This window comes from Callorhinus ursinus, unplaced genomic scaffold, assembly GCF_003265705.2.
Source record: "Callorhinus ursinus isolate GAN/ISIS: 27379988/994484 unplaced genomic scaffold, GSC_fseal_2.0 scaffold45, whole genome shotgun sequence".
NCBI classification, from domain to species: domain Eukaryota; kingdom Metazoa; phylum Chordata; class Mammalia; order Carnivora; family Otariidae; genus Callorhinus; species Callorhinus ursinus.
Window position 1 is genome coordinate 5,405,566 of NW_027397107.1, and position 13,383 is coordinate 5,418,948.

The 13,383-nt window shown below is 61.5% G+C and overlaps 1 protein-coding gene across 1 annotated transcript; it reads left to right on the plus strand.

Annotated features, from left to right (window-relative positions):
- The first annotated feature begins 1,253 nt into the window (after positions 1-1,253).
- FES (FES proto-oncogene, tyrosine kinase) lies at positions 1,254-10,255 on the plus strand. The gene is made up of 18 exons (XM_025892960.2): positions 1,254-1,460; positions 1,674-1,847; positions 3,201-3,297; positions 3,427-3,610; positions 5,001-5,138; positions 5,213-5,332; positions 5,480-5,602; positions 5,731-5,917; positions 6,039-6,122; positions 6,710-6,919; positions 7,224-7,346; positions 7,749-7,802; positions 8,258-8,376; positions 8,639-8,733; positions 8,815-8,938; positions 9,155-9,312; positions 9,405-9,527; positions 9,924-10,255. The coding sequence occupies exons 1-18, from the start codon at positions 1,254-1,256 to the stop codon at positions 10,064-10,066; spliced, it is 2,463 nt and encodes an 820-aa protein (XP_025748745.1). The 3' UTR covers positions 10,067-10,255.
- The last annotated feature ends 3,128 nt before the right edge of the window (positions 10,256-13,383 follow it).

Sequence of the window (13,383 nt, forward strand, 5' to 3'; positions counted from 1 at the left end):
CCCCCCCCCCCCCCCCCCCCCCGCCTTGCTCAGGATCTCCCTTGGCTGTAGGGCTGAGGTCTACGGTGGAGCCCGACTGAACCAGGATAGATGGTTTTTGCTGGCCGGTGACCAGTCAGGAAACTCCATACCTGTCCACTCCCCCATTCCGGCCAGCGCCCCCCTCCCCCAGCTTCCCTTGGGACAGGAAGCCCCTGCCTCGGGTTGGGGAGTGGTGGCCGGTTCCCCAGGACCTGTGCCCGAGAAGGAGGTCTCTCCTCGGGGATATTTACTTGGAAATTTTATTCAAATGTTGGCTGGCGCCTGAGCCCTCCTAGGGGAATCCGATGGGGTGGGGAGGCCTGGAGCAGGCTTCCCCCTTCCCCTTCTGGGCCGCCCGGGCCGGGCGCCAGGCCCCCACCGCGCGGCGGCCGCTTCCCCGCGCTCCCGGGCGCTGCCCAGGCCCTGGGGGCGCCGGCAGGCGGCTCTCCGCGCGGCCATTCTTCCCCGGCCCCCTCCTCCCTTCCGTTTCCGCGGCCGCGCGGCGCGCTGGGCAGGGGGGCCGGCAGGCGTCGGGGGCGCCGGCCCTCCCGCCCGCCCCTTCCCCTCGCCGGGCCCGCCCCGGCCGGCCAACTGAAACCGCGGCAGGAGGAAACCGAATCAGGAACTGGCCAGGGTCGCCAGGGCCGCAGTCGGGCCGGAGTCCTCCTCGAGGCGTCCTCGGCAGCCCCGGAGCAGCTGCCCGCGCAGGTAAGTGCTGCCCCGAGGCCCAGGCGGCGCGGGCGGGCGCGCGCGGGGGGGTGGAGGGGCGCGGGGGGGGGGGGGGGGGGGGGGGGGGGCGGGGGGGGCAGCGGCCAGGGGGTGCCGAGAGGGGGACACTCCCCCCCCCCCCCCCCCCCCCCGCCTCCCACGGTGGGGTGCGCGTGGCAGGGCAGGGGCCTGGCTCAGGCTGTGGCTGCCTGAAGCCCAGCGGAGGGTCCCGGGCACGCCGAGCCCCTGGCAAGGGAAGGGTGCCCGGTGGGAGGGCCTGGAGAGGGAGGGGTCCCCTGGCGCCAGGCCTTGGCCCGAGACACGGGAAGCGATGAGGGCCTGTCCCAGGCCAAGTTGCCGTTTGGGACCTCGGGCTGCATTTCAGCGGGACAGGACCCCACCTCCTGTCTGTCTGCAGCTCCTCTTTGCCCCACAGCCTCCAGCCTCCCCGGCTGGCCCCTCCATCTCCGGCTGCTGCCTTACCCAGCGCTGGGCTGCCCTGTCTCTGTCCCCAGGACGGCACCATGGGCTTCTCTTCGGAGCTGTGCAGCCCCCAGGGCCACGGGGCGGTGCAGCAGATGCAGGAGGCTGAGCTGCGGCTACTGGAGGGCATGAGGAAGTGGATGGCCCAGCGCGTCAAGAGCGACCGGGAATATGCAGGGCTGCTGCATCACATGTCCCTGCAGGACAGTGGAGGCCGGGGCATGAGCCCCAATAGCCCCATCAGCCAGGTGGGGGTTCTGGGGCACCCTAGGCCTCCTCGTCCGCTTGCTGCCTTCGACTGAGGAATTCCTCTGGGTGACGGTTCTGTCCGCCCGCCCCCTTCCTTTCCCGGAGCCCACGGGGCTGGGCAGGGTTGGGGGGGGCGTTGGGGAGTCGGCAGGCCTGGGCTGGGGAGCCATTGTGCCCCCCACTCCCTGTCTCGCCCGTCCTGTGTTGCATAGTCCTGGGCAGAGCTCACCAGCCAGACGGAGGGCCTGAGCCGGTTGCTGCGGCAGCACGCGGAGGACCTGAACTCAGGGCCCCTGAGCAAGCTGGGCCTGCTGATCCGGGAGCGGCAGCAGCTGCGTAAGACCTACAGCGAGCAGTGGCAGCAGCTGCAGCAGGAGCTCACCAAGGTGGGTGGGGGGCCCTGGGCTCCCCCTGGCCGCTGCTGCCCAAACGCTGACACTCAGGGGGCTGCTTTTGCACAAGAGCCCCTGGATTCACTGGGGGAAGTGCAAGTCCCTGACCGCAGGCCTGCCCTAGCTTCCGTCCCGCCTCCCTGCACTCGGGGGCCGGCCTGTGGCAAGGCCTCTCCGTGTGAGCTCTGCGCCCTGACCGCACGCCCGAGTAAAGTAAAGGTGAGCGATCCAGCCATCGGCGGCAGGGCGCGCAGGATCGGTGACCCCCCCCCCCTCCGGCCGGGCGCCGGCGGGCTCTGGGGCCTGGGGGAGGAGTCGGCTCCTCGAAAGGCAGCAGTGTGGCCCCGACACAGAGGTGTGAAGCCGGCCCGCCTGCATGTGAACCCCGCCTGCCTGCGTGTGAACCCTGCCCGCCTGCATGTGAACCCCGCCCTGCTGCTCCGTCTAGAGGCTGTGCCATCCGAGCTGTTCGGCTTGAGCCTGCCGGGTGCGGTGTGCCGGTCAGCAACCCCCGCGCCACACCCCTTCCACCTGCCCCAACCCCAGCCTTCCCACGGACCCACAGCGGCCCCTGGTGGCCACTGTCCACCCGCCGGCGCTCTCCCCAGAAGCGCATCTAATTCCGGGGTCGGCCTGCTTTTATGGGGTACTTCTACTGGAACGCAGCCATGCCCGTTTCTTCGTTTTCCTATTACCTGGGGCTGTTACAGAGCTAGAGTGGCAGAGCTGAGTGATTTCAGCAGAGACCGTATGAGCCTAAAGTGTTTACCATCCGGCCCTTCAAGAGAAAGGTTCATTTCGTCTTTCCATTAAGCTGTTATACAGACGAGGAAACTAAGGTTTAGAGGGCAGGGATGGAACTTACCCAAAGGATCCCAGTGCATAAACAGGGGAACTGGGATAAGAACTTTGCTCCTGGCCATCCATTGTTCCTGCCACCCGGAATGGAATTTGCAGGACTTGCTGCAAAGTGAAAATGCAGGGCCTGTTGTCAAAAAATTATGAAAGAGTTTCAAGATGTCATCAACAGAGCGTTGAACCAAGCCCAGGCCATACGTGCCCGCAGCTGGGGCCTCCCTGCCACCAGATACCACTCTAGGTCAAGGAGGGCCAGGTGTGGCCTGCCCAGCCCGCCTCTCTGCCTCGCCCAGGGGCCTGTCCTTAAGCCAGCTCCTCTGACCTAACTTCAGCAGCAGAGGTTGGGCCCCAGAAGCCTCCGGGGCCTTCCCTGAGGACAGACTTAGATGCGTGGCCTGCCGAGCCCATGGGAGACCATGGGACCTCAGGCGGAACTCTCCTGTGCCCCGGGGACCCGCTACCCCACACCGGCCCCTCCTCTCTCCCCAGACGCACAACCAGGACATTGAGAAGCTGAAGAGCCAGTACCGAGTCCTGGCGCGGGACAGCGCCCAGGCCAGGCGCAAGTACCAGGAGGCCAGCAAAGGTGTGTGGCTTCCCTTCCTGGAAGAGAAAGAATCCCGAGCCAGTCCTGACCTGTCCATGGGTGCCCAGGGAGTGGGGCCCGCCCGGGGCCTCTGAGCCATCACCCACCACCCCTCTCCTCCCCTGGCAGACAAGGACCGTGACAAGGCCAAGGACAAGTACGTGCGCAGCCTGTGGAAGCTCTTTGCTCACCACAACCGCTACGTGCTGGGCGTGCGGGCCGCCCAGCTGCACCACCAGCACCACCACCAGCTCATGCTGCCTGGCCTGCTGCAGTCGCTGCAGGACCTGCACCAGGAGATGGCATGCATCCTGTAAGCCCACGGCCTCAGCCCGCCCCCTTCACCGCCCTACAGCCCTGCCGCCAGGCGCAGGGGCTGGGTCCGGAAAATCTAGTCCCGTGAGCGTGAAAGCGGGAAAAGCCGCATAGTCACGGGAGAACGGGCCCTGGGCCGAGGTGTGGAGCCCATCAGCTTATATCTGGGCCATGTTATTCCAGAATTCCTGTTGCAAGGTTTTCTTATTTTATGGAGCACCATTCTAGGTTCTGGGGTACAGCAGGGACAACGGAGATGAAAGCATCTGTCCTCTAGGATCATTCATGGTATCGGAGAGAGGAAAGAGAGCAGCTACAGTGGGTAGCATGTGTGAGGCAGTAAGTGCTACGGAGAAAAGTCAGACAAGGAAAGGCGATGGGGAGGCAGGGGCCGCAGGGCGGGCAGGGAGGAGGGACAGCTTTCAGTAGAGTGCTCTGGGAAAGCCTCAGAGGTACCGGAGCAAAGGGGTGGGGGGGGCGGTGTTTGGAGAAAGACCGTTCCAGAATTAGGGAAGAGCAGGTGCGCAGGCCCCGGGGTGGGAGAGCGGAGGGTGCCTGAAATCCAGGAGCAGCGGGACAGCGAGTGCAGCCCGGGCAGAGGGAGGGAGGGCAGAGTGGGAGCGAGGCCGCTCGGGTCCAGGGCTTGGGGCGCTGCTGGTGATGGAGGGGCCGGCAGGCCGTTGTGAGGACTTGAGCGCTGCTGTGTTGAGAAGACACTTCAGGGGGCCGGGCCGAGGGCGGTTGCGGGAGCGCGGACTGCTGGGCCAGTGGTAGGTTCCTGGGTGCACTCCCACGGTGGAGCCGGGGCCGCTTCTCTACGGACCAGAAGTGAGGTGTGAGGTGGAGCCAGGGACGATGGAGCTCCTGCTAACTTACGTGGACAGGAAGGAGAGAAACGGGTTCGGGAGACAGGAGGTGACGTTTCAACTCACGGAGTTAGGGTGTCTGAGGGACATCCGGCGGGGATGCTGGCGTAGGTGTGTGGCCGCGTGAGGCTGGAGCTCGGGGAGGGCCTGGGACTGGACACGTAGGTGTAGGGCCAGCAGCACATGGGAGCCCAGAGCCCCCGCCGTGGGGCTGGCGGCCCGGGACAGGTGCACCTGTACTCACATTCACCGAGCCGTCCGCGTACACCACACGCTCTGCACACCAGCTCTCACGGGGTCCTTGTCACCATGCCCAGCGTCTCCATTACATGCACCAGGAAGCAGAGATAAGGGAGACATTGAGTAACTTGCCTGTGGTCATTTGGCTGGTAAATGATGAGGGGGAGAGGGAGGGTCAACCCCCCCGGGGCGGACTCCTCCAAACCCAGCGTCAGGGGCCCTGTGCTGCCCAGCCCGGCCCGGCCCGAGGCCCCATTGACCAGAGCTCCTGTCCGGAGGCAGGAAGGAGATCCTGCAGGAGTACCTGGAGATTAGCAGCCTGGTGCAGGACGAGGTGGTGGCCATTCACCTGGAGATGACTGCCGCTGTCGCCCGCATCCAGCCCGAGACCGAGTACCAAGGCTTCCTGCGACAGTATGGGTAAGCCCCTCCCTGCTCCTGCTGGGCACCAGGGCTTCTGGCCTGTTCACTGATGGGGCACTGTCCCCCTCAAGGTCCGCACCCGACATCCCACCGTGTGTCACCTTCGACGAGTCACTGCTTGAGGAGGGCGAACCGCTGGAGCCAGGGGAGCTGCAGCTGAACGAGCTGACCGTGGAGAGCGTGCAGCACACGTGCGTGGTGGCTGGGCGCTGGGCCGGGGTGGCCGGGGGCGCGGTGCCGTCTCTGCCAGAGCTTGGCCGTGTGGCCAGGCTTGCTTGGCTCTGCGGGGGTGCATCTGAGGGGCAACGGCTCTGACGCTGCCCTTCCTCTGGGCACAGGCTGACCTCGGTGACAGATGAACTGGCTGTGGCCACCGAGACAGTGCTTAGCCGGCAGGAGGCGGTCACTCAGCTGCAGCGCGATCTCCGGAACGAGGAGCAGAACACCCATCCCCGGGAGCGGTGAGCGGGTTCGCCCCCAGCAGCCTCCTGGCCCGCCGCCGCCCCCCTCGCCGGCCGGCCGACCCGCTGCTGGCCGCCAGCTACGGGCTGAGCCCCTCTCCCCGCCCCCCACCCGGCCCCACCTGCAGGGTGCAGCTGCTGGCCAAGAAGCAGGTGTTACGAGAGGCGCTACAGGGGCTGCAGGTCGCTCTGTGCAGCCAGGCCAAGCTGCAGGCCCAGCAGGAGCTGCTGCAGGCCAAGCTGGAGCAGCTGGGCCCTGGGGAGCCCCCACCCGTGCTGCTCCTGCAGGATGACCGCCACTCCACGTCATCTTCGGTGAGCTGCCTGCCACTGCCCGCCGCCACCAGCCTCGCCTGCCCGCCCGGGGCGCGCTCCTCATTTTTGCCCTCCCCCTCCCCAAGCCTGGCCACCCGCTGACGTCTGTCCCTGGCCTCAGGAGCAGGAGCGAGAAGGGGGAAGGACACCCACCCTGGAGATCCTTAAGAGCCACATCTCGGGAATCTTCCGCCCCAAGTTCTCGGTGAGTGGAGCCCAATGTGGGCCTGCATCTCTGCCCTTCTCTAAGGCGGGGGGCCCGGCCAGGGGTCTCCGACACGTACCCGCTAAGCCCCTCCCACCAGGGTGTTTGGGGTTCATCACTGCGTTGCCCTAGAGAGGCGGCTCTGCCCAGAGGGGACTGCTTTTATGGATAGAGGAAGATAGGGGAGTCCCTATCTTCCCTGGGATTCCAGAGTCCGTATGTCCCCAGGTCTTTGCCAATCAGCCCCTCCTTCTGCTCCACCCCAACGTGTGCTGCAACCTTGTTGTTCCGCCCCCCCCGACCCCCCCTCCCGGCTCCGGAGGGAGGAGTTGGGTGGCGGGGGCCTGGAGGAAAAGGCAGAAGCCCGGTTTGAGGTCAGCCAGCCTGGTCTCCCCCTCCCAGCTCTGCCTGGAGCGAGCCTGGCTCAGTCTGTTGCTTGCTCGGGGGCGCTAATGCCACACAGCTGGTTTGTGAGGACGAGGGGCATATGTGAGAGAGACCCCCCCCAGCTGACCCCCATCTGTCCTGGTGGCCTCCCCTGGCAAATTGGCTGAATGACCCTTCCTCACTTCCCCTGTCCCTGCCAGCTCCCTCCACCCCTGCAGCTCGTGCCAGAGGTGCAGAAGCCGCTGCACGAGCAGCTGTGGTACCATGGGGCCATCCCACGGGCAGAGGTGGCTGAGCTGCTGACACACTCCGGGGACTTCCTGGTGCGGGAGAGCCAGGGCAAGCAGGAGTATGTGCTGTCTGTGCTGTGGGATGGCCAGCCCCGGCACTTCATCATCCAGTCCGCTGACGTGAGTGGGCCCCCCCCGCCCCCCGCCCTCCCCGCAGGGGAATGGCCTTGGGAGGGGAGGAAGTTGCTGCTACATCCGACGCTTCCTTGGCGGAGCTGCAAGGGGCCCCAGAGAGCACCCAGTCCGTGCAACAAGCCAGAGGCACAGTCTTCAGAGTGGGTCCTGCCCCGAGGAGGGCTCCAGGCTTGTGGCACGGCCTCAGAGAGCGCCTTCTCTGCCGGCTCTGCCTCCCGTCTCTCCTCTCCCAGGGCTCAGGCCGCCCCAGCAGAGGCGGCCGTTGACCCTGGGTTCCCCTGCCCCGCAGAACCTGTACCGATTGGAAGGGGACGGCTTTCCCAGCATCCCCTTGCTCATCGACCACCTGCTGCACTCCCAGCAGCCCCTCACCAAGAAGAGCGGTATTGTCCTGAACAGGGCTGTGCCCAAGGTGAGCCTTGGGCCCAGCCCCACCCACGCCACCTAAGCCACGCAGCATCAGAGCAGGAAGGGTTTCCCGGGTTCCTGTCTACGTACGGCGTGCAGTGTGATTCCTCACTCCTCAGGGGGCCAGCTTCCCTCTAGGTTTGGAATCTCAAGGCCACGCCCGTTCCGTGGGACATACGTATGCACATACACGCAGAGCTGATACTCCCTCAGTTAGGGGCCCCCGCCTGGTCCCCAAAGTCATCTAAGTGTGATCCTGATACTGTCCAACCCCCATTTTTCAGACCAACAAACCGAGGTGCTAAGAAATGAAAAACAGCATTGGTGGGGGATGTCTGGTCCCCTGCAGGGCCCAGCACCCATTCCCCTCACTGACTTCCCACCCCCCACCCTCTCCCTCCCCCAGGACAAGTGGGTGCTAAACCACGAGGACCTGGTGTTGGGTGAACAGATTGGGCGGGTGAGTCGAGTGCGCTGCCAGCCCCCTGGCTGCCTGATTTTCCCTCCCCCCCTTCCGCCAGCATCCCCGACGCCCCCTCACGCGACCCAGGCCCTTTCTCCTCAGGTTGCTCTCATGTGAGCGGGGCGATACCCTTTGTTCACATGAGCTATAATATACCTGCTAAGGAAAGAAGTCACTTTTTTAAGAGTCAGAATGGTTTTTCAACCCAAGTGAAAGAGATTTGGGGGTTTTCTGTGTCACTTCTGCCCGTGAATGTGGCAAGTCCGAGGTAACCTTCTTTGCCTATCCCATGCACACCCCTTCAGCTCCCCACCCAGGGGGTAGACTCCTGCGGAGCGAGGCCGAGCAGTCGGAGTGCGGGGGCAGTGAAGGGTGGGTGGGGACAAGTGCCCGGGAGTGAGGAAGAGGACCATGGTCCAGGGACGACTGGTAGGAGCCCGAGACCCTTTCAGGGCAACTTTGGCGAAGTGTTCAGTGGACGCCTGAGGGCCGACAACACTCTGGTGGCGGTGAAGTCTTGTCGAGAGACACTCCCACCTGACCTCAAGGCCAAGTTTCTACAGGAAGCGAGGTGGGTGATAAAGTAACAATCCCACAGTGCCACATACAAAGGGTCCCTCTGTGTGTGGCATGAGGTAAAGTGCTTGACTTAATCCTCACGCCCCCGTCCCCCGCACCGTGCAGGTGGTACCCCCCACCTAGTGCCGAGGGGTGGAGGCTCAGCGACCCACCCGAGGTCACATGTCCAGGTCTGCTGGTCTCAGAGGCCATTCCTCTTCTGCTGCCTTCTCCCACCCTCCCTCGGTCTCCCTGGGGTTCCCGGGGCTCTCCAGGATCCTGAAGCAGTACAGCCACCCCAACATCGTGCGTCTCATTGGCGTCTGCACCCAGAAGCAGCCCATCTACATTGTCATGGAGCTCGTGCAGGGTGAGCGGAGGAAGCTGGTCTCCGGGGTGGGGAGGACGCTGCCACCTAAGGCTCACCCGGGCTTCCCCTGCCCACCCCCAGGGGGCGACTTCCTGACCTTCCTGCGGACTGAGGGCACCCGCCTGAGGATGAAGACCCTGCTGCAGTTGGTGGGGGACGCGGCTGCGGGCATGGAGTACCTGGAGAGCAAGTGCTGTATCCACCGGTGAGTGAGGGGCGCCCACTGCAGCCCCCCCACCCGCCACCTAGCGCACCCCGCCGCTCCCCTCCGGGCAAGCACGTGCTGCTAGACCTGGCGGTTGCCTGTCCCCATGGACCAGGAGTCCCCGGGGTGGGGGAAGCAGCTTTGTTCATGGCTGTGCCTGGAGCGCTGGCCTGGGCAGGTGCAGCTACCGCATGGACGCTGTCCTGCCCCACCCAGGGACCTGGCTGCTCGGAACTGCCTGGTGACGGAGAAGAACGTCCTGAAGATCAGTGACTTCGGGATGTCCCGGGAGGAAGCCGATGGGGTCTATGCAGCCTCAGGGGGCCTCAGACAAGTCCCCGTGAAGTGGACAGCCCCGGAGGCTCTTAACTACGGTACCTGGGCCTTACCCGGCTGTCCCCAGGCCAGAGCCCTCCCTCTGGCCAGCAGGACGTGGCCAGCCCACTCACGCCTCTTCTCCCTGCAGGACGCTACTCCTCTGAGAGCGACGTGTGGAGCTTCGGGATCTTGCTCTGGGAGACCTTCAGCCTGGGGGCCTCCCCCTACCCCAACCTCAGCAATCAGCAGACCCGGGAGTTTGTGGAAAAGGGTAAGGCCGAGCCACGCCGCCTTCCCAGGGCTCCGGCCAGGCTCCCTCAGGCCCCCTGAGGCCCACGGCGCAGAGCGAGAGTCCTCCCGTAGCTGCCGCTGAGCGAGCCCCTGTGTGTGCCAGGCCAGCATATCTCATTTACTCTTCACAGCAAGGGAGGGAGGGCTTAATACATCCCTTTTAGAGCAGGAACAGGCAGGCTGGCCGAGGTCACCCAGCTGGCACACAGTGGGACCGAGATTAGAGCCTCTGTGTCCTTGGGGCTCTCGAAGAGGGGCGCCCCAAGAACAGTGCCTCTTAATAAGCAGCTCCCATTGCTCCAGGAATGGCCCCAGGGGCTGCCGGGTCCCCTCGCCCGCCCCTCACGGCCCGTGTGTGCGGTGCCTGTGCCCACAGGGGGCCGCCTGCCCTGCCCCGAGCTGTGCCCCGACGCTGTGTTCAGGCTCATGGAGCAGTGCTGGGCCTACGAGCCCGGGCAGCGGCCCAGCTTCAGCGCCATCTCCCAGGAGCTGCAGAGCATCCGGAAGCGGCATCGGTGAGGCCGGGCCCCCTTCTCAAGCCAGTGGCCTCTGCAAGCAAGATTGTACCTCCACGCAGTCTGGCTCACACCGCTGGATGGCTCCTCCCCGTCCTGGACCCCGGCCACTGGCATCCATGCTGCCGGCAGCCATGCCTGCCGGGCCTTCCTCTTCCGGGCGGAAGTAATAAAAACCACTTGTGCCCATTGAGTGCTCTTGGCATGTGCGCTCCTCCGGACGGCAGGTCTGAGGAGGAGTCGGGGGGCCCATGCTGTGGCCGTGGGGAAGGGGGAGGACGGGCAGTGTTCGTGGGGCAGAACGGACCTGATCCGGCAGCCCCTGGATGCGAGACGTGGGGAAGAGGGAGACGGTGTGCGGGCTTCTGGCACAGGGCGGTGTCTTTCCTGAAAGAGGGTCACTGGCAGAAGAGCAGAGCTGCAGGAGGAGTGGGGAGGTTGGAGACGTTGCGTTTGAGGGGCCTGTGGGGACGTAGGTGTGACATAGAAGTCTAGAAGCCCAGATGGAGGCAAAGGCCGGCCACCGGCGTTGGGAAGTCCTTAGCGGACAAATGTTAGGGAGTAGCTGACGCTATGATGTGTGCGGCAGTCATTAGGAGATTCAGGAGAGAGGGGCAGGGAGTCAGGGAAAGTGAGTTTCCCTGAAAGGGGACTGGGGTGACTGAAGAGAAAGAACATGCTTCCCAGGGAGTTCATCCATCAAGACAAGTCTACTGAGCAACAGGGCAGCAGAGCGGGGAGCCCTCACCTCCTCCTCTAAGTCTGTAAAGGCCCCCCGAATCTATAAAATCATCAGAAACTTTCCCAGCAGTTCCAGAGAAGGGCAAGAAGACAAAGAGGTATGAACAAACTGAAAAACAGAAACCAGGAAAGATCTCTCGCACCAAAGAACAAAGCAACAAGAACTTTGAGGTAAAATGGCCATCCCTCAAGAAAGCTAAGGAAGTAGATCACTTCTATTTTTGAAGGAGATAAAAACACTGTAACTTGTGTAAACAAGAGGAAATCAAGTTAGAGTGTGATTAAGAAAAAATACTAAAAAGTCTTTATCAGTGGAAGTGATAAAAAGCAGAACCAAGGAACTTTTGCTTCTGGGTAGGATGTGGTAGGTCTCCACAGGCCACTGCTCCCGTTGCAACAGCTAGGAGGAAATGAGATGGAAATCATCTTTTTGATTTTTAAAAAAAAAATTTAAAGATCTTATTTATTTCTGAGCGAGAGAGCGAGTGAGCACAGGCAGGGGAAGAGATAGGCAAAAGCAGAGGGAGAAGCAGACTCCCCGCTGAGCAGGGAGCCCGATGCGGGGCTCCATCCCAGGACCGTGGGATCATGACCCGAGCCAAAGGCGGATGCTTAATGACTGAGCCACCCAGGCGTCCTGAAAGTCATCATTTTTAAAGAGAATGAGGAGTGGTGGGAAGGAATAAGGACCAGATGAACAAAATTTCCAGGGGGAAAGAGACCTTCCAAGGTGAGCTGATGATGGGTGGTTACTTTCTTCTCTGAGACATTCGTTGATCTGGGGCATCTCCAATGACCAGCATTGCCCCGAGCAGGAAGACTCTCTACTGAGCAAAAGAGAAACAAACAGTCTGTGGTTCTTGCAGGGACTGTCGTGCGTTGGGCACTAGAGGAAGCTGGAATGCCAAGCCAGGTTTCCCCACAGAAGATTTGCTGAGTTCTGGAGCACTGCGGGCAGCTGAGTACTGGCTGGGCTGGAAAGGCGAGTCCCACAGTCTTGCAGTGTTTAGAGGGAGAGGGGCTGAAACAATAACTGGTCTCCCCCCTCAAGATACCAGATTTTGAACCTGGGTGGTCTGGGAGGCTGAAGAGCTAACCTCAAAATCTCGAAAGAGGGACGCCTGGGTGGCTCCGTCGGTTAAGTGTCTGCCTTCGGCTCAGGTCATGATCCCAGGGTGCTGGGATTGAGTCCCACATCGGGCTCCCTGCTCATTGGGAAGCCTGCTTCTCCTTCTGCCTGCTCTGCCTGCCGGTCCCCCCTGCTCATGCTATCTCTCTCTTTCTCTCTCTCTCTGACAAATAAAATCTTAAAAAAAAAAAAAAAATCTCAAAAGAGAACTTGAAGGACTAGAAACATATAGGCTGGCCAGGCTTTCAACCCCAAATCCAAGAGGGCCACTCTTAAGGGACAGGGCCAATCCAGAAAAGGATTGAGTTTTACTGGAACTATAGCTCTGCCCCAACTCAGCTCAATGCTTGATTACATCGAGGTGACTGGCTCCCCTGGGATGGGGGGTAGGGGAGAGGAATAACATAGTCTGAAGTCCTCCCCCCCTTTTTTTAAGGTTATTATATATTTTTTATTTTAATTCCAGTATAGTTAACATAGTGTTAAGTTAGTTTCAGGTGTACAATATAGTGATTTGACAATTCTGTATATTACTCAGTGCTCATCAATATACTCTTATACCCAACATGCAACCTAAATCAGAAATTATAAAACATGCACAAAAGGGGATAGAAAATGGGGCCAGTAAACAGGAGAAAAAAGAAACAATAGAAGCAGACCCACCAATGATCCAGATATTGGAGTTGGCAGACAAGGACTTAAAAATAACTATGATTAACATATTAACTGCATGAAGGGACAAATAGGAGCAAATATAGAGAATTTTAGCAGGACTGAATCTATTTAAAAAGAACCAAAGGAGCAGGTAGAACTGAAAAGTGCCATCTCTGGCATTATGTGCTCCTTGCATGAATTTTATAAAGAGTCATAGGACTAAAGCATAAAGTCACAACCAAAAGGAATTGGACACAGAAGACAGAATAGAAGGTATCTAAACTGAGGTATAGGGAGGAAAAAAAAATAAGGGAGAAAGCAGGGGCGCCTGGGTGGCTCAGTCGGTTAAGCATCTGACTCTTGATTTCAGCTCAGGTCATGAACTCAGGGTCCAGGGATAGAGCCCTGCACTGGGTTCCATGCTCAGTGGGGAGTCTGCTTAAGGATTCTTTCTCCCTCTCCGTCGGCCCCCCCACCACTTTCTCTCTCTCTCAAATTAAAAAAAAAAAAAAGGAATGGAGGGCGCCTGGGTGGCTCAGTCAGTTGAGCATTCGCATTACAATTCCTCCCGGAGCAAGGGGCCCTCAGCAGCCGGGTAAGGAGCCTTCCCATCTATGGGAGACCACCATGAGGCCATTCCTTATCCCATTCCTCTAGTGTTAGTTGAGTGCAGGGCTATTCACCTGCCCCCCAGTCCTCGTAGAGAGCAGCCTGAGGCCGTGCCACTGCTTGGCTGGAGTTTAGAGTTGGCTCCTTGGCCACAGAGTGACCTACCACCATACCTCCTGTCCCGGCCC